A 21381-nucleotide genomic window follows, 5' to 3' on the forward strand; every position below is an offset into this window, starting at 1 on the left:
AATTGCAGTGCAGAGGAACAAGGGACCAGAGTCCAGAGCAAGGGACAGAAGATAATTTTAAGGGTCCGGTCTCAGTCTCACTCTCACATAGGATTCTTCTCGTTACTTTCAGCGTCTGACAGAGTCAAGGAGTCTACAAGAACAGGCTGCACATGGAGGCAATCAAGCGAGCACAGTGGCCAGCAGTTCATGACCACGGCAGTGCACCTCTCCTCTCAAACATGTGAGAGTGAGACGCAGAGAAATGCCATGGGAACTGTTGGCCCCAACAGCCTGTTAAATTTTTGGCATCATAGTCTTTAGTGTCTCAGGCAAGCAGTGGAGTGGAGCCGGGTGTACATGATGGGTCATGGGTCTCAGTGCACAACACATCTTTGTACAGGAAACAGGCTACAGCTAACACCAACAGATCCACGGCACAGAGCTTTCTACAAAGATATACAACCCATGGGCAAAACAACCCAACCACCAGCATGTAGCTACTACATGAGGGACTGAATCATACAGGGAACAGCTGCTGCTTGTTTGAGGCTTTGAACTGTCGGTTCCCTCGTCGACCATTTCGGCTTGTGGCTCACAAGCACCAGACACTGAGAGCTGCTACACTCACCAGTGCTAGTTGTGCAACAGTAAGCATTGATCCAACATGACATGATCCGGCGCCGCGCCCGTGATTTAAGGACATGCACAGCACTCAGGAAATTATGATGATTATAAGCTGTGGAGCTGCATTAGCATTGCGACGAGCTCATCACTGGATGGCCGATCGGTTGGCGAATCCGAGAGGCAGACAATGGCAATCCTGATGGCCATCAGCATCTCCTCTTCTTCTCCCTCGTCCCCCAAGATGTTACTATCCAGTGCTTCTTTCGGATCCGCAGATTGCTGCATATGCCGGAGCCACCTTGCGAGGCCGCCTTGCCCAGTTTCTCCGGAGAAGAAAGAGTCTGTTGGGTCTCTCCCAGTGAGCAGCACGCCCAGGATCATGCCAAGGGCATACACATCACTCTTATCTGTGTACCTGTACCATCAAATAGTTGAGCTTATATGAGATGAGGCACCTACAAATGCAAAGTCATTACAGTCTTAAATCATCAAGAAGGAAATACTTGGACAGATCAACTACAGTCTTGTACAGAAAAGAAAATCAATTTTATTCAAAACAGTCAGAATACTCCTTACTCTCAAGGGGCGAAATTCAAAATCCATCACTACCATGACTGAGGCAAAGCATTAATCAAGCCCTTATACATGGCTTAGATAAATGAGTCTGTTTTTTTTTCTGTGAGAAAGATATCTCGTGGAAAGTAATTGCTTAGAAATGAACCCTCTAAAAAATTACTGACATAGCTAGGTTTGTCAGGAAAGAGGATGGAATATGAACAGTAGAATCAGAATGCCAATCCTTAAAGGATTTATTCTTTGATGGACATATGGAAGGTCTGAGTGAAAAAGATGGCAATAACGTTTTGGAGATAAAAAAGGGAGCAGACCAGTATTCTGTATTCTGTATGCGCGCTCATGCAGGAATTTATGAAAGGCGGGAGCATCAAAGGCAGGCAAATTGAGATCCTCTAGCAAAGCAAAGATTCTCATGCCGTGAAAAGCAAAAGTTAGATACTTTCATTAAGCCCTAGGGATAATCATCATTTTTATGCTTTATGCCTTCTCAGTTACTCTTCTGGCAAGTTTAACGACAAAGAAGACTACTAGTAGTAACTTGGAAAAACTGAATGGTAGCATCCACAAGTCAATGGATGTATACTATCTAGTGGGTTAAGAAAATTTGTAATAAAAAATATATAAAGTGGAAGTAAAAAAAAAAAAAAGACACCAACCTAGGAGGAATAGGCACTTTTCATTGTTATTAATCATTAAGAGGAAAATAAATACTCAAATTCGAGTTGAAGAGGGCTTGAACCAGCATGGTTGGGTGCATGACCACACCTCTCAGGCTCCCACCCAACCAATTGAGATAGACTTCCTATATAAAGTGGAAGTTGTAAGCTTAACATTTGTTTTGCCAAACCAAAGACATCAAACTGCCACTATGTATTCTAAAACAATACTCAGATGCTTGTGGTATCACTCCAAATCCAGGCGGATGTCAAATACATAGAATGATCGGGTAAAGTCACTACAAGATATGTTTCCCTACAATGTCAACTAGCTAGACAATGCCAAACTAAAATATTAAAGGAAACTCTATATACGTCATAGATTTCTACAATTCCTTTCTTATATCCATGTTTCTATAATGAAATGCCTTTGGTATTTGTATGGTCCAAGAATTTTATTAGAGCAGTTGAGATTTGATATCAAAAGGTGAACATATACACACCAGCCATCTGGTTCTAGACTTTATATACATGCATAGCAATTAGCAAAGAACTCAAAGTCTGCAACATATTCTTCTTGTTCATGGGGTAACCATTGACCGAGCAAGAATGATATATGATCACCATCCATCAAGAATGCCACATAAGTAACATTCAGCTAATACTATAAAAGCTTGAATCACTTAGATTTATGTTTCCTTCTTCAGTTCAAGAGTAAGTACCACAAAATTTTATTTGTATGATCAAATATCAACAATAAGCTAAGGGCCCTTAGAATGTGGGTCCATTTTACAATACTCATACAAGATTTGGATTGTTTCCTGTAAAATTTCATGCTTTCCCACAGGGTTGTAAGAATGTTGATGAGATTATTCAGGAATTTAACTGGTTCTTTATATCGACAAAAAAGCACTGAAAATGGTAATGCATTGACGGTACCTGCTGCTTTGGTAGCATTCTGGAGAAGCGTAGAGGCCACTGCACAATTCTGGATCACCTGAACCTGCTGCAATCAGCCTTGCGACACCACAATCTGTCAATATTGGCTCAAAACCTTCATCTAGCATCACATTCGACGGTTTGAGGTTGCAGTGGAGTATCCTCGGATTGCACTCAAAATGCAAGTGCCTCAATCCCTTGGCAATCCCAACAGCAATCCTGCTCCTCGCATCCCAACTGAGGCTGACTTGCTGCGATCTCACCCTCTTCATCACATCCTCGAGGCTGCCTCCAGGAACGAAGTCGTACACGAGCGAGAGGCGGTCCGCCTCACGAACGTACGCCTTCAACGACAACACATTCTGGTGCCTGACGCGAGCAAGGGCCTCAAGCTGCTTCTGCACCCTCCTCATGTCTGACTTGGACGCGCTCGGGGGCATGGACGGCGAGGCCTCGGGGCGGCTGGCCGCCTCGAGGCGCTTGACGGCGACGGTGAGGTCGTTGTCGAGCGCCAGCTTGTAGTACTTGCCGTGGGGCCCATGGGCGAGCGGCTGCGCGGCGGGGAGCGCGGCCAGGAGGTTCTTGGCGGAGATTTGCGGGGCGAAGGAGACGGGGCCTTTGGCGATCGCGGGCGTGCTCTTGGCGTGCAGGATGGCGAGGCGGATGGAGTAGAGGAAGGCGACCGCGAGGAGGAAGCCGGAGAGGGAGCCGAAGAGGACCCCGAGCGTGATGCGGCGGAGGCGCGCGGCGCCGCCGGCCTGCGCCCGGGGAATACTGGACTGCGGCGGCGCGGGCGACGGCGGCGGGGACTGCGTCGCCATGGGCTCCGAGTGGAACGGCTGGGAGGAGACCGGCGCGCACAGCGCGAGGAACGCGAGCAGGAGGAGGAGAAGGGTGGTGGCCAGGAGCGGCAGGGCTTTGGTAGGGTTCCTGCTCGTCATCCTAGCTCCTACCACCATGAAACAAGTACACAAGACTTGCTAGAAGAAAGGAGCAAAATTCCTTGGGCGAGAAAGGGGGTGAAGAAATCGATCAATGCTCAGGTTTTCCCTGTTCCTCGTCCACCTCACTCACACACCCAGCAGCTTTCCTCCATGGAAATCAGAGAAAAACAACTGGAGACAAGGTGCAAAGGTTGCAAGAAACGAGGAAGTTGCGGAGCCCCAAGAACTCGCGCATGGCGCTCGTGATCTTTACCCGCAGAAACTGTTCAACAAGGAAGACGAATAGAAAAGGCAGTCGCCCAAGGCGCGTGCGGCGTGGAGCTTGGAAGGAGGAGTACCTGACGACGACGAAGAACCAAGACAGAGACAAGACCGAGCGAAGGAGCACGCCTAGTCTCACCGCCTCCCGCGTTCCCAAGCAGGCGGCGGCTCACGCACTTGTCGCCTCCCACCAAGAAATCAACCGAGGTTAGCGGCTCTCACCGCAGCACGGAGCACACTATGCAAGCATGATCTCTCCCTTTTCTTTCACTCCTCTCACAGTGGTACCGAGCTGTGTCTGTGTGCTCTCCCTCCAGAAAGCTTCAAACCAAAACGACAACAGGGAGCAAGAATTATCCAAAGCTGAGCCCTCGCCCTCGCCCTCGCCGGCTCTCTCACCTGGGGCACTGCTCGCAATAAGTTACTCGGAGAGCAGAGCAGTGTGGCATTGGTGTGGGCGCCCGGAGCTAAAAGCCGAGAGCTTTCGTGACGCATCCCTCTCCCCTCGCGGGCGGCTCGCGCCCACCACCATGCCGTGCGACCGGACCGGACCAGCCAGACATTCTCCTCCTCCCCCCGTCCCCGCTCCCCGGCGCGCGCGCGACTGGATGGCTTGGAACTTGGACTCTTTCTCTCTCCCGTTTCTACCCCTCACCCATGGGGCCCGGGGGTGCAGCGCGGCGCTAGGCCGTATAGATGTTCAACGGGCCGGCACGGTCCGATGGGGTTCGGGTCGGCACGGCACGTCGTGCCTACCAGGCCGTGCCGAGGCGGGCACCGTGCCTGACCTACGGCCCAGGCACGACCTGCTGGGCCATTTATCGGGCCGGGCCTGTCCGAGAAGCACGGTCAGTCCAGCGTGTCGAGCCAGCCCAGGCCCACGATGAAGCGCCAGCAGCCAGAGAGAGGGGAAAGGGAGGAAGCGCGAGCCGCCGGAGTGGAGGCGGGGAAGGGGCGTCCGCGTGGGGGCGCAGCATTGGCGCCCATGCGCGAGGGCCGAGGGGAGGGAGGGGCGTCCCACACGGCACCGGCCTCGATGCTGCTCGTAGATCCATGAGCTACGACCACCGGAGCAGCTGGGCCACGGACGACGTAGTAGGGCCATCGGAGTAGCCCGCGTGGCTCCCGCGCCGCCGCTGCACCACAGCCCCGCCACCGCACCACCGCGCTGCCGCAACCGCCTCCTGCCATGGCACCGCAGATCTGCGTGCCGACAGACCGGATCCGGCCAAGGGGACGACGGATTCGAGCATGGCTGGTGACGGATTCGGAGAGAGAGGAGGGAGGAGAAGGGCCGAAGGGGGGGGGGGAGACCCAGCCGGCCTTGAGCTCCGGCGGCGTCCGGGGATGAGAGCGCTGGGAGGCTCGGAGGCGGGGGGAGGAGTGGAGGCCGACGACTCGGGGAGGGAGCGAGGGCCGAGGGGTTGTGGCTGCGCGGCTGCCCGTGCGTCTCGGGAGGGGGTGTTAGGGTTAGCCGGCACCAGGCTGCGCGGACGTGGAGGCGATGGGGTGTTAGGGTTGGTTAGTCGGGCCGAGGGGGGAGGCGGGGATGGTGGGTGGTGGGCCGCACTGGGCCGTGGGAATGGGAGGAAGGAGTGAGGAGGCCCAGGAAGGGGAGGGGCAGGCCGGACCGCTGACGGGCCGACCGCCGAAGGCCAGGCCATGCCGTGCCAGTCCACGGGCCTGAGTAACGCCCCAGGCACAACCTGCACCCTCGGGCCGGGCCAGCCCGAGCCCGCACGTCATCGGGCCGGGCTGTGCTCGTGTCGGGCTAAACAAGCGGACTTCGTGCCATGCCGTCGTGACTCAAGGCTGCATAGATATTTGTACGTGGCCGTAGCGGAGGGAGAGAGAGAGGAGGAGCCCGAGACGGAGCAGAGATGCTTTGATGCCCGTGCACAGCAATTGCCCACACTGTTTCGAATCTCTTCTTTAATCTGTCCTCCGTCAAAGTGAGAACTCTCGCTTCTCCCCACAGTACTGCCGCTGCTGGTAGCAGCGGTGCTGGGAGGAGTAAAATTTTGAGTCGCACAGCCATGTGTTTTATATAATTAACACATGAATTTTTTATATCATAAGATTAAGGTTCAGCAGTTTTCATTATTTTTCTACCTCTAACCTTATACCTTTAGACAATCACAAGATTATAAATCCACAGATCATAAATCACATAGGATAGAAAACAATTTTTTTCAATGAAAGATCAAATTACAGAGCGATTGGTTCCATTGCTGTCCGTTCGTCATGAGTCACGTCATGGGCCACCTGACACCTGACATATTACAGAGCAATTCGCGTTCGCGTTTAAGGCCCTGTTTAGTTTCCACCCAAAAATAAAAATTTTTCAAGATTCTCTGTCACTTCAAATCTTACGGCACATGCATGGAGTATTAAATATAGATAAAAAGAATAACTAATTGCACAATTTACCAGTAATTGGCGAGACGAATCTTTTAAGCCTAAATAGTCCATAATTGAACAATTTTTGCTAAATACAAACGAAAGTACTGCAGTAACCAAAAGCCAAACGGCCTGCTCACTGGTTGGTTTCTGGGCTGGTTTGGGCTGGCTGATGCTGATTTATTGTGAGAGAAAAATACTGTTGGCTGGCTGGTTTGGGCTGGCTGAAACCAACAAGCGAACAGGCTGAAAAATTTTCGGAACTAAATGCGCCCTAAGTTCTCTCTCTGACTGACGCGATCAGCCACCTGACATGACCACGCGCATCGTCTCTGTCTGGCGTTCGCGTTTACTGCCTTTATATAGCATTTCTAAAAAAAAATTCTTTTCACCTAGAACACAGTACAGTAGTTACTCTGTACTAGTACTTACCGGCAGCAGTAGCATTCCGGATTCGGTAATATCACTCGCCGTGTAAAACACCGGTCAAAATACACAGCAATTCAGTAGTACGCGCAAGTGATGCCACTGATCCTATAACGACTCTTTTTTTACCGCTTTATGTAACTCTCTCACCTGGGCCTTGTTTAGATGCCATCCAAATTCTAAGTTTTTTCATTCTCTCTCTATTACATCAATTTTTAGCCGTTTGCATGGAGTATTAAATGTAGGTAAAAAAATAACTAATTACACAGTTTAGTTGGAAATCACGAGATGAATCTTTTGAGCCTAGTTGATCCACGATTGGACAATATTTGCCAAATAAAACGAAAATGGTATTATTCATCGGGTTCACTTTTTTTTTTGCAAAGTGAACGAGGCCCTAACATGAATTTAACTCGGCCGAATGGGATCTCGTCACACTGTTTGATAATGGTAATCTTGCACTCCTCCTGCAAGTGGATTACTGCTCCGGAACCGGACGAGCAAAACAACTTTATTTGGGGTCCTTTGGCTGCTGCTTTGCACTGGGAGAAAATAATAATAATTATAGGATATTTTTTTCTAAATTTGAAAAAGTATTAAACTTATTGCCTGGCAACCGATATTTCTCACAGAGAAATGAACAAGTCTTATATCTCCAATTAAGTTTACTATAAACTTATAATTTCTCCATTTAAAATTAGGATTTATCTCCTCAGTAGGTGACTGATGGAAAGATTATCCATCAGTCACCTTCTCAGCCGTTGCGTCGCTCCCGCCCGTCTCTCCGCAGCGCATCGCTGCCAAGCATGCATCCCGGTGCTCTACCTCTGCCCAGCATGCAGCATCGCCGCCCAGTCTCACAGTCGCAGACCACGCCTGACGCCCCCACTAGCGGCCCGGTCTCTCTCACAGGCAGAGGAGTTAAATCCTCCAGCATGCAGTCTCTCAGGCAGATGACCGATGAATTTACAAATTATCAGGCGACTGCGTTCGAGGATTTAAAATTATAAGGCGCTTTGACCTTTTTTAATATAAAATTTTGCTATATATTTAAATATACACTATGTCTATTTATATAGTAAAATAATGTATCTAGAAATATCAGAAAGTCTTCGAATTCGGAAGTGGAGTAAATATTTATTAATATTTCTTAGATATATAAATGTTAATGATTTTTATGTATTTGATCAAAACTGAAATGTTCTCCGGAAAGCGAGAACTGTGTTTGTTTTCGACAGAGGTTTGCAGTAAAAAGCATGGGACGTCACTGACGTGTGGGGACGTACTTTGAGGCTCCTTTTTCCTTTTCCCGCCGCTTGTGTTCGGCCCCTCTTTTCGGTCGCCGCGACGTGATTCTCACTGACGTGTGGGGACCTCGCTGCACCCCCCCACGTGCCGCGGAGGCGACGGCGAGACGGTCAGCCCATGTGAGGACCTCTTCCCAGATGGGCCGTCGTTAAGTGAGATCGCATGTCGACCCATATTAGTAGCGGGCCAGGCCACAAAGAGGACAGAGTAAACAATATGGGCCGTGCCCATGCTGTTCGTTACGACTCCTTCGAGGCCCAGTTTTATTTGCATAGCTCAGTATCGTAGAACTGGAAAGCCTCGGTTTCTTCTACACTGGCAGGATAGCAAACAAATTACGAGTACTAGCAACACCCAAATCGATCCGGTCGGTTCATCCGGCGAGATAATCCATGGCTGGCTGCTGTGCTAGGGTTTAGGGCTTCCTCGCCTAATTCCATCCGCACCCACCCCTCGGCGCTGCGGCCTCGTGGAGCAGAATCGATCGGTTCGGTAAGGACCCAATCCCCGTTCCCCATTCCCCATTGAAGGCCCATTCCCGTCTGATCGAACGCGTAGGCTAGGCTCTGGCGCGATGAGTTCGGTTAAATTCCAGTTGGAATCCGCGGCGCAATGCTTGGCTCTGACGGTGGTTCCGTCGCAGGATGGAGGACGGGGAGGCGGAGGAGGCGCAGCGGGACGCGATCACGGCGAGGATGCGGGCCCAGGACTACGCGGGCGCGAGGGCGCTGCTGCTGCGGACGCTGCAGACGAACCCCAGGCTGGAGGGCGCCCTGGAAATGCTCCCGGTGCTCGAGGTCCTCTGCTGCGCCGCCGGCAGCGCGGCCGGCGGCCGTGGGTGTGTGGACTGGTACAGGGTCCTCCAGGTGCTTCCCGGGGATGACGCGGCCAGGATCGAGGCGCGGTACAAGAGCATCGTGGCCCAGGTGGAGCCGGCCATGGGGGCTCTGCCCGGCGCCGAATTGGCCCTCAAGCTCGTGGACGAGGCGTACATGGTGCTATCTGATCCCGAGAAGCGAGAGGGGTTCGATTCAAGCAACGTTTTCAGTCGGTTCGTCCGGTCTGGTGTTGTTGATGCGCCAGCGCACGGTGGTACACTCGTCCGTACTGACAGGGTGAACAGTCTCCACACAAAGGAGATTAGGGCGGCAGATGGTACTAGCAATGCAGCCTCACATATCAACCGCGCCACGGACAGGCCATGCTTTGATGGAAGGGATCCCCTTCTTTCAAATGTGGCAAGTTCTTCCGGGACTAAGAGGATGGATCCTTGCTTTCTTGGTGATGACAGCGAGTTGCAGTCACCTGACGGCACTCATGTTGACAAGAGGCAAAAGAGTGTCTGTGAAAAGGATGTTTATTGCATGTCGCCCTCACAGGAAGATTGGAATGCCTGCTTTGATGATCCATCACCTGCCATGGAAGAAGATTTGGATGCCTGCTTTGATGATCCATCTGGCGTTAAAGAAGATGAGCTCTGCAGTAGTAAGCAGTATGAATACCATAACTTTGAGGAAGATAGAGCGATCGAGAATTTTGCTGCTGGCCAGGTTTGGGCAGCATATGACTGGGAGAGGTTTCCTCGTAGATATGCACTGATTGTTAAAGTACTGACGGATAAGATGCAGTTATATGTCTCATGGTTCAAGCCCTGTCCGCAAACTCCTGAAGAGAAGAAATGGTCCCATGCAGGCTTGCCATTGATTTGTGGAACTTTCATTGCAGAAGAACACTGTATCTCATTAACATGTTCAACTATGTTCTGTCACCAAATTTTCAGCGACAACCTGAATCAACATCTTGAAGTGCATCCCCACGAAGGTGAGGTATGGGCCATTTATAGTAATTGGGATATTGGGTGGTACACTGATCCTAAAATGTGGAAGAATAGTGCCTTCTCTATTGTTGAAATTCTTACCAGTTATTCTAGTGAATCAGGATGCACTGTTGCACGTTTGGTAAAGGTAGATGGGAATGGAAGTGTTTTCCAGAGGCAATTCAAGAGTGGAACAGAGCACTTGTTACACATACACAGGGACAATCTGATCATGTTCTCTCACAGGATCCCTTCTTTCAGATTTACTCCTGAGGCCGGAACTATGTTCGAGCTGGAACATTCCGCGGTACCAGAAAATATTCACCAAGAAAATACATCAGCGTGTGTTTCTCATTTTTCTGAGCTTTCAGGTTTGCATGATGACACAAATGGCTTCCCTGAAACTACTGTTGCAAAATTCTCAAATCCTTCATCAACAAGCAAAATGGAAGCAGGTTCCCCAATGCAAGCCATGATGAGCTACAATACCAAGTGGTCCCCCAAGGATTTTCTAGAGGGTCAAATATGGGCTGTGTTTGATTCTCAGGACAGGATGCCTAGGTCTTATGCCAGGATTATCCATGTGGTTTCATATACTTCAGTTTTTGTTTTGAAGTTGGAACCTCACCCTATGCTTAATGAAGAGATACAGTGGGTTGAAGATGGTCTACCAGTTGGTTCTGGGGTATTTCGCGCTGGTACTGAAACTACTTACAAGGATATCTGGGAATTCTCACACCCTGTAGAGTGTGACTGGAGTGCAAAAAGGTCTTTTTACCGAATTTTCCCCCAAAAAGGGGAAATATGGGCAATGCTAAAAAATTGGAAGATCACCTTGAATAGCACTGACATTGACAAATGTGAACCTCGCATGGTTGAGATCCTCTCAGACTACTCTGATGAAAATGGAGTAAATGTGTGCAGCTTGGCTCGGGTAAAAAGTTGCTTTACCATTTTTCATAGGGTAGTAATGGAAGATTTCCATTTGACAAGGTGGATTCCAAGGTCTGAAATGCTCAGCTTTTCCCATCGTGTTCCTGCTTTTGTGATTGTTGATATCAAAGATCATGATATACCAAAAGGGTCATGGCATCTGGAACCAAGTGCCCTTCCTACAAGGATCATACATTAACACATGTATAGTAGCAGAAGTAACCAATAGTCCAATTGTAATGAACTAATGACTCCACCCTTCTCTATTGCTCCATTTTAAATTGTTCTACTTGTCTCCAGTAATTATCTTGTCCTTACTGTCTCATTTGTGAAGATAACTGTTTGACCAACTCTTCAAAATTTCCATGTTTTACCAATTGCAGATCAGGTCTGTCAGGTGTTAAAATTTGGAAATGAATTCTTTTACCATGAAATAATGAGCCACAATACAAAACGAGAAAGTAATGTAACTTAAATTAAGGTTAGCATTGTTTTACCGCTGGCATCAACTGCCAATTGGTGCTGCTACAGGATCCCCGGTTGGGATTATCTGTTGTGTCAGCCTTTTCTGTTCATTTAGTTGCTTCATGATGAGCACTGTATGCAATCACCAACTTCATTCCTGATTAATATTTTGTGTAACGGAACATTAATGTAAAGGAAAATATCTCTTTATTGGATCTGCCGACACTGCAGTACTGTTGAAGAAAGGAAACACATAATCGTCAACCAATGATGTGTTTCAGTGTTCCTTGTGACATTTACAGTTCCAGTACAAAAATTGAATTGTGATAAATTTACTGAATTTCGTTCAATTATTGCGTGCTGGATATCTTTTTCCTTGGTTCCAGCCTTGTAATTGCCCCATTCAAAGGAAATGTTAGGCAGGAATAAGTAGCGTATTTTGTGGTCCTTTCATATGATGTAGGCTGCTTAGAATAAAATTAGACGATACCTTGGTATTAATGTACCCTTTTTCAATCTGACTTTTTTGGTCTGCACTTGTATACTATTGTCAAATGTAGTACGCAACTAGTTTCCTATAACTTTAAATGCTTCTGCTGATTTAACTTACTATTTTTCCCATTTTTTTCAGACAAGACCTCACCAGCTGATTGCTTGTTGAGCGAGCAGTCTATGTGTTTTTCTTGTGCTCAAGTGCAACTGTTTTTAAGTGTTTTGGCATTCAAATACGAAGTTTCCTGCCTCCCAAGTGGATATAAGAAACTTGAGAATGAGACACAGATAAATTCATGTTTGAGCAAGAGACTTGAAGCATTCTGTGGTATTCACATGCAACACTGGAGATTATTTCGAATACCATCCAGATGTCAACATCACACCTAAATTATGCTGAGAGTCGCATATTACTCTGTAAATTACACGTTGCTAGTAATGCTCGAAGTGGAAGTTATTGTCCTTGCTGACGTTGGAACCTGAAAATGCAATCTTGGTCAGTAGCGTGCCTATGAAGGGTAGTAGGTGCTAGGTGGGCAGAGGCATGCCCCCCCTTTTTTTACATGGAATTTGCAGCATTGTCTGAATTTTCATTTGGGTACTCTGGGCCTTCAGCTATTTATGGTGATTTGCTGTGTATGTTTTTAACAATCTACTAGGTGCTAACAGTTTTCAAAGTTTTTAGGTAGTGTGTCGGTGTGCCCTTAAAAATGGGTGCAAGTACATCAAGAAAATGATAGCTGCTTATCCAATCAGGGTGTATGTCTGTCTGATGTTTGACATCGTCGTGGTTCAGTTTTTGTCATCCTTGTCTTTGGAGATTCAAGGCCATTTGATTTTCAGTTTCCTTTCACGTTTCTTGAATAAAGTTTCTGCTGAGTTGCATTGAGCGATGAATATGGAATTTCAGTGGTTTTTATATGTCTGAATCCCCTCTTCTCGGTTCTAACTCCATCGTATTGGTGAACACGGAATGCATGCCAGCTATGATCTTAGGTTTTTTGCTTTAATTCTGGCCTTCTTGGGTTTGGGAGGTTGATGGTTCCTCTTTGCCTACCATTTAAAGAACAGTAGCATGGTGTCTCTTATCCTGGCCTTTATGTTGTAAGTTTGAAGGATGAGGCACTATAGTATATGCTAACAGAAGTAAAGGTACCTAAAGATTCAAGAGAAAATATGTAGCAGAAACTACATACTATTTAGGTGTACCTAAAGAGCACTTCGATTCTCCTTTTTATATCACTGCAACTGCTGTTGCTCTGTTCCTTTATTTTCAATATCAACTCTACCTAGTACATTATAAAACCATCACGCTATATAAGGTGTATATGCTGGTGAAATATGCAGAGCTGCAGGAGCATTTTCTTGCAGAAAGGGTAAAAGATCCTAAATTTCTAACTGAAACCTATTTTGTTGTTCCAATGTTACATTTCACCATCTTAGACTTTGTAGGCCTTTTTTTTTTACTTTTTGCACTGCAAGTAACCTCTCTGATGTGGTGATTTCCTAATCTGTTACTGTAACAATGGTCACAGTGAAAACAAAGAGGAGGGAGGAATCCAATACAAGGTGGGGCCACCTTCAGTTGGAAATTGGCACTAGCCTCCAAGACAAGTGACATCATATATGGGTGTGTTTAGTTCGCGAATTTTGGGAATTTGGTTATTGTAGCACTTTCGTTTTTATTTAACAATTAGTGTTCAATCATAGATTAATTAGGCTCAAAACGTTCGTATCGCAATTTCCAACCAAATTGTGCAATTAGTTTTTTTTTCTACATTTAATGCTTCATGCACATATCGCAAGATTCGATGTGATGGCTACTGTAGCACTTTTTAGAACTAAACAAGCACTATACATATAATCCTAGTCATCCAATGAAACTATGAAAGTGAATGACCTTGACACATTGGGATGGACTGAGTGGGTCTTTGGAAAGGAGATACATCAGCAAATAAGCATGATTGCTGGAGTTCACCTTCCATTCATCCTACACCAACTTCATTCACAAGTGATTAAAATAATCCGCCCTTCTCAGTGGGTGGTCTCGGCAAGTAACTGTTGTGAGTTGTGACATGACATCCTTTCTCTCTCTTTCTAGAATAGCTAGTATAAAAAGGAGAGGCCTTGGGTGCTGTCGTTGGACAGGAAAGTGGGAGCTCAAGCCTCAAGAAGAGCCCACGCAGCGCCGCCATGGACATGGAGCTGGAGCACGGAGGGGATGAAGACGAGAGAGGGAGTGAGTCCTCCTCCTCCAAGAGGAGCTTCGGCGCTTCGTCGGACGCAACCGTCAGCAGCACACCAAGCAAGCTGCAAGCTCTGAGGTTTGCAGAGGACCTCTCTCTCCCATCGGTACGCTCTCTCCCTCTCTGTCTCATCAGTCTTAGCTAGCTGATCAGTACCTAGAAATGAGAAATCTGCAATGACCTGTCGTTGGGTTCTTGAAACCAAGCTGCGATTATTACTCTGTTAGCTGAAACTAGAGCCATCATCTTTCTGCCGAAGCACTCTGTTCTTACTGCTTCGTTGAGGATGCTAGCCTTTGCCATTCCAGAAACCGTTAGCCCTGTCCATCTTTCTCAATGGAGCTGGAGCCCGTCAGTTCAGGCTTCCGTGGTGGTATGGTAGTAACAGTAAAGTCACTCCATCCTTCACTGCATTTTGACAGACAGTCTCCATCTCCATCTCCACACGTTCAGTGTCCGTGGTCCCACTGTATATCGAGGGAGAAGAGCTCTAGTTTATCTCCTTGGATTCTCAAAAGGGACCCCCCGTTTGCGATCGCTTTTGCCCTCCAGTCCGGCTTTTAGCGTAAAGGTGAAAGGCCCTGCCCCTGTTACTGTTAGTGCCAATCTGCCAAACAACTCCACTGCAGGGACTGTCTGTCTGTCTCTCTTTCTATCTCTTAACCTTGCTCTGCATGGAAATGGAAAAGCAAGTCATCTGATCAGCCTGGAAATCAGAAATTTGTAAAAATCTACACACTACTGTTCTTGTTCACTTGGAAATCAATGGAGAGAGTAGCATGTAGTAACTTGTTAGCATGACTGAATCTGGTAGCTGACACCGGGCACGCATGCAGCAACTGTAGCCTGTTTCTTGCGCCGGTCTATGCTATGCTATTGCTGCCGCTTGTTTCTTGCACCGGTACCGTCTCGGCCACAGCTGAGCTGTCGGCTGTTGGCCGTTGCTGGGAGCTCGAGCTGCTTATCTGGCCACGACAAAGGTGAAGCCGTCACCGATTTCGGTGTCTCCTCTCTCGCAGTGTTTTTGACTTCTGACCATAAGCAGTAGACAAGGCTAAGGCATGAGCATACATCACGTGCCAGGCATGAGCAGGCAACAACTGTAGCCGCCATGCCTGATGAATGCTCCTCGTTTAACTCTCACCAACCACTACCATCTTATTCCTACCGTTGAAGATTACTACATACTAGTAGTAGGAGTATTAGCCTTTGCTTTGACCGACAAGTTTCTGTCCCTTTTTTCAAAACAAAAAAGAAATAAGAAATGAATTTAGGTGACAGTGCAGGAATGTTCGCATCCTATTCGTGGAGCTAGGTTGCTTCAGAGTCATTTTCTCCGGGGTAGGCTATCTGTCTGTCCGTATTCCTGCGTGTTTATGCCGTCAAATACATGGCATGTGCTACGCAACACGTACAAGTACGCTTGCTTTGACCTGATATGTACACGCGCATGCATGTGGAATTAATAAATTTAGTAAACCATCCCCTTCACTCGTTAATCCATTCTCTTATCCCATTTGATTTTGACCATGCATGCAAGTATACACACATGCGTGCTCCCATTTGATTCAGTCCAGCATTTGGCCATCAGTTATAGCTCTGACGGAACATTATATATATTTAATCTCCAGCATCTGCACAAGTTTCTTACGTTTGGACGAAGGGAATTTCGATAACAGATACTACAATGATTCGTTCGATCGCTATCAGAGTATCAGGATGGATGGATTTGTAGTAGTAGATTACACTGTAGAATGAACAACAGAGCGTCAGCGACACTGACGCTTTCCACATCCTGCTTCTTCTTCTGAAGATTCTTTAGAGAGACGTTGTTGCGTACATGCATTACTGACATGCGTCATGGCCCTGCTACTTATATATATCCTCGCAGTAATTTTTATCCCGACAACATGGGATGATGACCACATGCATTTGCCCTGCATGGTATCTGAAAAAGTCTTGGCCTAATCACTAGACCAAGAGAAGATCACAACGGGCATGCGACTACTCCAGACGACCCAGCCCAGGCCACACTGCAAGTATTCATACTATAACGCAAGTGGCTTGCATAGCCAATAGATTAGCATATACTATATGTTAGCCTGTTCGCTTGTTGGTTTCAGCCAGGGCTTATCAGCCAGCCAACAGTGTTTTTCTCTCACAACAAACCAGCACCAGCCGGGTTTATCAGTCCAGAAACCAACCAGCGAACAAGCCGATTGTTATGATGTGCCGTGGAGGCAGAGACAAGGAGATATAATACCACTGCTGGCTGTCTGACAGGACTATAGGAGCAGTACAATCTGCATTAGGGTTCAAGAGTGGCAGCCATGTGACTTTTGGTATTTGAGAGAGGAACATATATGTACCCTATATGGCTATATCATAGTTCTCTTCCCCTGTGGTACGTATATTCCTCGCAAATAGTTTATAAATATACAATGAACTATAGACGTACGTCCTGATTAGTGGTAGGTGGATTAATGGTTTGGTGTGATGGAAGCATAGGTAGCTAGTTACTAATTAACTAGCTTTTAATTAGGATATAAGTCTGTGACCACTTAACCGTTCATGATTAATGTCAACAGAGCCTATCTATCTAACCCAACTTGCATTGGCCAGCCGGCGTTGTAAACAAGCATCGATCTGATCGATCCATACGCGCGTGCTATCACTGAACGCCTGAACGGATCGGTGGTTGGCTAGCGAGCTGGTCCATACTCATGATCCATGCCTTAATACCTTATACCTTGGGTGCCGTTTTTGCCAGGGATTTAAGTTTTTTTTGGAGAAAGAAATAACACGAAGGATCCCTATCATATGCACCCTTACTCATTACGTAGAAGCAATGCAAATGCTAATGATGCATGATGAGTTATATATGGTGGTGATGGATGCCAATAAGTCAATGGAGAGTGGATGCCAGTGTTGATGACTTGATGTGGACATGAAACTGATAAAGAGAAATTGCTGGAATAATGCGCGCAGGTGCAGGTGGTGGTGATGAGCGCCAACATGGGGTGTTCGCACTGCCGGCAGCGGGTCGCCAACGTCGTCTCCAAGATGAACGGTGAGCATCAACATTCAAAGATGTCATGTACTCATGTCGGTTAATGCACATAAATACATATGGACCCATCACCACTAATTACCTGTCATTAGGAGTTTAGGACGCATCATGTGATGTCCGTAATGCGTTTACCTTTACTAGCAGTGCTAACCAATGCATCGTTCTTCCTTCTTACGCATCCATCTTGGGCCACTGGCCGGCCATTGTACGTACGTACTGCTGCCTGCTCATCCATCAGCTCATGTACGTGCTTGGCTTGTGTCCATTAGCAGGGCTGCTGGACTACATGGTGGACTTCGGGAAGAAGGAGGTGACAGTGCGTGGGAAGGTGGTGCACACCAAGAAGAAGAAGAAGCACAGGAAGGCACTGCTGGGTGCTGCAGGTTGGGACGACGCCTCGTCTTCGCCCGGCGGCCTTGCCAGGACGCTGTCCTGGTTTTTGGGATGCTACGGCTCATGACCACAATAGCTAGTATATACGTACTCCTACCGCATGCATAGAGTATCATACCGCTGTATGTGCATGCTATATTTATATGTAACTACTAGTAGCTGCATATATAGCTGTAATAAATAGTCTGTTAGTAATCTATATTTCTTCTTCCGGTCCCTTTATTTCCATTTCATTCATTGCTTTCTTTTCATTCTGAATAATGTAGCAAGCAGCCATATGTATATATGTATATGCCACACACGTGCCCGTGCTCCACGATCCCCGTGTCTTCTTCCTTCACGCATCCATTCAGCGGAGCAGACATTTTGCTTCCACGCTGTATGCCTGTATCGATCGCTATCGTCTCACCCACTGCATGCACTGGCCGAACAAGACCACCTCGCGTCGCGGTCTGCTGAACTGAACTGCGCACTAGCCGTAGGCCCCCCAGCACGGCGGAATAACCGGATCCGTGCTGGGGACACGCCGGAGCACCGCACCGCCACCGGGCTCCGGAGTGACGACTCGGATCGAGAGTTCCCATGGCATGCACCGGTGTCGCGGCTGCAGCGACAGACAAGGCGAGAAGAACAGAGCAAGAGTTAACTGACTGCTGACTGGTCGGCTCCTGTGTCGTCGCGGCGTCGCCTGAATATTCCACCCTCACGTGAGCTGCTTGTGAAGCTGTAGCCACTTGTCTGATGAGCGAGCAGAGCAGAGGCAGGAATATTCAGGCAGCAGTGTCTCAACCCTGAACTGATAAGGAAAGGCTCGGCTGAGTGAGAGCGCTGTGCAGTGCTCACTGCTCACACCTGGCCTGGCCTCACTGTGAACTCGGCATCACAGCCTCAGACCACAGTCAGTACCATGAACACCGGCACAGTCACAGTCAGTACTGAGTGGCATGATCCCACAGGGAAGGGGTTGTTGTACATTTGAGTTGTAGTACATGTACATGACCCCTCAAACTCAAAAAGGAGTAAAATAGCGAGTGAATTACGGATGAACAGAGCAGGGGTAGATTCAGATTCAGTCGGTAAAAGCACGGACCAAGAACCGATCGCTAATCATAGCAGGGAGAGGGAGTGAGGAACCAATGCCTTTTCAGAAAGACAGAAAAGCTCAACGCAGTCTCTTCGGAGACATCCGATAAAATATGAAAAGCTCAACGCACGCACTAGCAAAAGCGAGAGTGATCCAGCCATCCAGAGCAGCTCCAAGCCCTGGACTGGAGCCACGCCACAGCCCACGGCCCACGGCACAACGTTTCAGACTTTTGAGCAAGACAAGATAGCAGCATGTTCATCCATGTTTCAGAGTTCCACTCAAAAAAAAAAAAATCCATGTTTCAGAGTAGGAGATAGATAGATTCAGAGCAGAGGAGACAGGGCAGGTGGGTAGAGATCACATTATTTCAGTAGGATTCTAAGAGTTTCCAGTTCCCAATTTCACAGCTGCAAAATAATCTGATGTATTTTTTTTAGATAATAAGGGAACAAAAAATAATCTGATGTATATATGCCAATGGTATACTTCATTGTATATATATATCGTCCTTGCTTCATGTGCACTGCTATCTGAAATTCTGAATGCATCTATGCATGCATGTCTTGTACTTTGTCATTCTTCATTGAGTCCACGGCGAAGGCAACCGAAGCATCCCATGCAGCTCGCGTCGGCGACCCGGACCCTCAGAGCTTATCGGCGATCCTGCAGACGGCGTCGGCGACCCTGTCCATGGCGCGGAGGAGAGCTGCCCGTTGCTCCCTGTCGGCGTCCCAGCTGCGCCTGTGCTCCTCCAGCTGCTGCGCCAGCGCCCGGTTGCCCCTCTCCAGGGCCTCGATCACCTGCTTCCCAATGCTGGCCGTCGCCGTCGCCACCGGCGTGGCCGTCGCGGTGCCCTCTGCCTGATCCGCCACGAACGTCGCGTCGCTGTCCTTGAAGCCGCCGCCGCCGCCTACGCCACCGCCGTCGTGCTGCGACGACGTCGAGTTCTTGTCCGACGCCGCCGCACCCGCCTTCTTCTGGTCACTCTCTGTCACTGCCGTGGCCACACGCGAAACAACTTATCGTGCAGTTCATTGGAACTACGATTAATTTCACAGAACTGCAACTATTTGTGATGTCATAAAACTACAACCTATGTTGATCATTTCACAAACCTCCAAAATTTTCCAACCACAGTAACAAATGACTACAAATTTCAGTAAAAAAAAGTTGTGAAGCCTACTTGTCATCCAGACGTCCTAGTGTAGGAAAAAAACATATCACTCAATTCATTGGATTGCCTGAATACCATCATTTTTTTTAATGAATCTCAAAAATATAATGATTTTGTACATTTTGAAACTAGAATTCATACCGACCATTTCATTGGAGCTAAAACAATGGTTGTGGCGCCCACTTGTCATCCACATATGAAAAGAGTCCACATCTATTTGGATGATATGTTGACCCACGGTAGCCGGGTCTTATAAAAGTTGTAGTTTGCAGAAATTTGCTTTCTTTTTCATAAAATATCACGTGATAATGGCATAATGCATGTATGTAACATTGATGAAACAATTCCGGCGCACCTGGACCAGAGCATTCGTGTTCAGAAGAGGCAGGAGGGGGCTCGTACTTCCTCACTGCATGCAAACCAAACCAAATATGTGATCAACTGATGCCATGGCACGGCGCACGGCAATCACAGATTCACGTGCGCATACATGCCATTGCCAGTACGAGTGCTGACCTGATATGGGCATGACCATGATGGGTGGCTGCCGGTACACCCCTTCCAGCTCCCCGTCGCCGAAGTCCGGCGGCACCACGGCCGCGGCTGCGTCCTCGCCGTCGCCGACGGACGCGCCGCAGACGAGCGCGTCATACACCTCGCGGTCGAAGGACGAGGGCAGCTGCCTGGCGCGCCGCTGGTCCCCGCGCATGTCCCAGAACGACTCGTGCTGGGCATCGCCGGCAGCGCCGGCGCCGGCGATGGCCTTCCCCTCCCACGCGACGATCTTCTTGAGGTCCCAGGACAGGTTGCCCCACCGCTTCCGGCACTGCATGGGCCCGCGCTCCACGCCGTGGCGCCGGCAGTAGGCCGACACCGCCGCCCACTTGGGCCGCGGCCGCACCGCCGGCAGCTGCAGCCCGCGCCGCTCCATGGCGCGCCTCGCCTGGATCAGGACCAGCGTCTCGTGCCGCGTCCACCGCGGCAGCCGCGACCGTGGCGTGGACGCGGCGGCGGCGGCTGCAGCTGCAGCTGCAGCGGCCTCCACCGGCGGTGAGCTCTCGTTGGGAGACATCGTGCGCCGCGCTATGACTATGAGGCCTCTCGCCAAGACGCCAGACCCGGCTGCGATTTATCGGCTGCTTTTTCTTAGCCTTTGAATCGACATCAAAGCTTGCGGTTTTCAGCAGTGAGCATAATTTTACAAGAATTGAATGTGGTACAGCAAATGCAGTCTGGCTTAGTGGTATTACATATCCATCAGATCAGACAATTAGCAAGAAGTTTTTAATTGCTGCCAATTAGCAACGAGTAACAATTAGGAAGGATTAAAACCAGAGATCAAATGAAATCTCACAGCTAACATCCTGGGAGATATGCAAATTACTAAATTAGTGTCATGATCAAATCATATGAATGAAAGCATGACATATTAACAATTTGACATACACCAGCAGCAACACCAACACCCGAAGCCTTTCCAGCTATTGACAGTACTGAGACATCGAAAATTCATAATTTAAGTCATTAGAGACCATAAGACATCCAAGATGCGATAGAGTCAGTTGTAGTACCTATTTCAACAGGAGAAA

The 21381-nt window shown here is 48.2% G+C and overlaps 4 protein-coding genes across 6 annotated transcripts; 2 read left to right on the top strand and 2 right to left on the bottom strand.

Moving 5' to 3' along the window:
- Positions 1 to 340: 340 nt before the first annotated feature.
- LOC136459853 (inactive leucine-rich repeat receptor-like protein kinase CORYNE) lies at positions 341 to 4540 on the bottom strand. The gene is made up of 2 exons (XM_066459686.1): positions 2778 to 4540; positions 341 to 1021 (listed from the first exon to the last, which is right to left on the bottom strand). Exons 1-2 carry the CDS (start codon positions 3734 to 3736, stop codon positions 712 to 714), a joined length of 1269 nt encoding a protein of 422 aa, XP_066315783.1. The 5' UTR covers positions 3737 to 4540; the 3' UTR covers positions 341 to 711.
- A 3907-nt stretch (positions 4541 to 8447) lies between these two features.
- Positions 8448 to 12997, top strand: LOC136459854 (uncharacterized). 2 transcript variants are annotated; one of them, XM_066459688.1, is made up of 3 exons: positions 8448 to 8608; positions 8760 to 11101; positions 11962 to 12992. In XM_066459688.1, the coding sequence occupies exon 2, from the start codon at positions 8761 to 8763 to the stop codon at positions 11062 to 11064; it is 2304 nt and encodes a 767-aa protein (XP_066315785.1). In that variant the 5' UTR covers positions 8448 to 8608; position 8760; the 3' UTR covers positions 11065 to 11101; positions 11962 to 12992. The 2 variants fall into 2 exon arrangements, with proteins under 2 accessions (XP_066315785.1, XP_066315784.1); XM_066459687.1 differs by having other exon boundaries at positions 8760 to 12997.
- Positions 12998 to 13850: 853 nt separating this feature from the next.
- On the top strand, positions 13851 to 17739 carry LOC136459855 (uncharacterized). Of its 2 annotated transcripts, none has more exons than XM_066459690.1 (3): positions 13851 to 14174; positions 17057 to 17138; positions 17411 to 17739. In XM_066459690.1, exons 1-3 carry the CDS (start codon positions 14016 to 14018, stop codon positions 17596 to 17598), a joined length of 429 nt encoding a protein of 142 aa, XP_066315787.1. In that variant the 5' UTR covers positions 13851 to 14015; the 3' UTR covers positions 17599 to 17739. The 2 variants fall into 2 exon arrangements, with proteins under 2 accessions (XP_066315787.1, XP_066315786.1); XM_066459689.1 differs by having other exon boundaries at positions 13854 to 14174; positions 17408 to 17739.
- Positions 17740 to 19262: 1523 nt separating this feature from the next.
- LOC136459856 (trihelix transcription factor ASR3-like) lies at positions 19263 to 20864 on the bottom strand. The gene is made up of 3 exons (XM_066459691.1): positions 20309 to 20864; positions 20148 to 20201; positions 19263 to 19612 (listed from the first exon to the last, which is right to left on the bottom strand). The coding sequence occupies exons 1-3, from the start codon at positions 20862 to 20864 to the stop codon at positions 19263 to 19265; spliced, it is 960 nt and encodes a 319-aa protein (XP_066315788.1).
- Positions 20865 to 21381: the final 517 nt, after the last annotated feature.

The sequence above is a fragment of the Miscanthus floridulus genome, chromosome 6 (assembly GCF_019320115.1).
Source record: "Miscanthus floridulus cultivar M001 chromosome 6, ASM1932011v1, whole genome shotgun sequence".
Lineage (NCBI taxonomy): Eukaryota > Viridiplantae > Streptophyta > Magnoliopsida > Poales > Poaceae > Miscanthus > Miscanthus floridulus.

Excerpts from the sequence above, each read along its gene's own strand:
- LOC136459854 (XM_066459687.1), top strand. The coding sequence starts at position 8,761 with ATGGAGGACGGGGAGGCGGAGGAGGCGCAGCGGGACGCGATCACGGCG.
- LOC136459855 (XM_066459689.1), top strand. The coding sequence starts at position 14,016 with ATGGACATGGAGCTGGAGCACGGAGGGGATGAAGACGAGAGAGGGAGT. Across the intron at positions 14,175-17,056 it reads AGGACCTCTCTCTCCCATCG|GTGCAGGTGGTGGTGATGAG; the intron begins GTACGCTCTCTC and ends TAATGCGCGCAG. Across the intron at positions 17,139-17,407 it reads CGTCGTCTCCAAGATGAACG|CAGGGCTGCTGGACTACATG; the intron begins GTGAGCATCAAC and ends TGTGTCCATTAG.
- LOC136459853 (XM_066459686.1), bottom strand. The coding sequence starts at position 3,736 with ATGGTGGTAGGAGCTAGGATGACGAGCAGGAACCCTACCAAAGCCCTG. Across the intron at positions 1,022-2,777 it reads GAATGCTACCAAAGCAGCAG|GTACACAGATAAGAGTGATG; the intron begins GTACCGTCAATG and ends TTGATGGTACAG.
- LOC136459856 (XM_066459691.1), bottom strand. The coding sequence starts at position 20,864 with ATGTCTCCCAACGAGAGCTCACCGCCGGTGGAGGCCGCTGCAGCTGCA. Across the intron at positions 20,202-20,308 it reads CATGGTCATGCCCATATCAG|TGAGGAAGTACGAGCCCCCT; the intron begins GTCAGCACTCGT and ends GTTTGCATGCAG. Across the intron at positions 19,613-20,147 it reads ACACGAATGCTCTGGTCCAG|TGACAGAGAGTGACCAGAAG; the intron begins GTGCGCCGGAAT and ends TGGCCACGGCAG.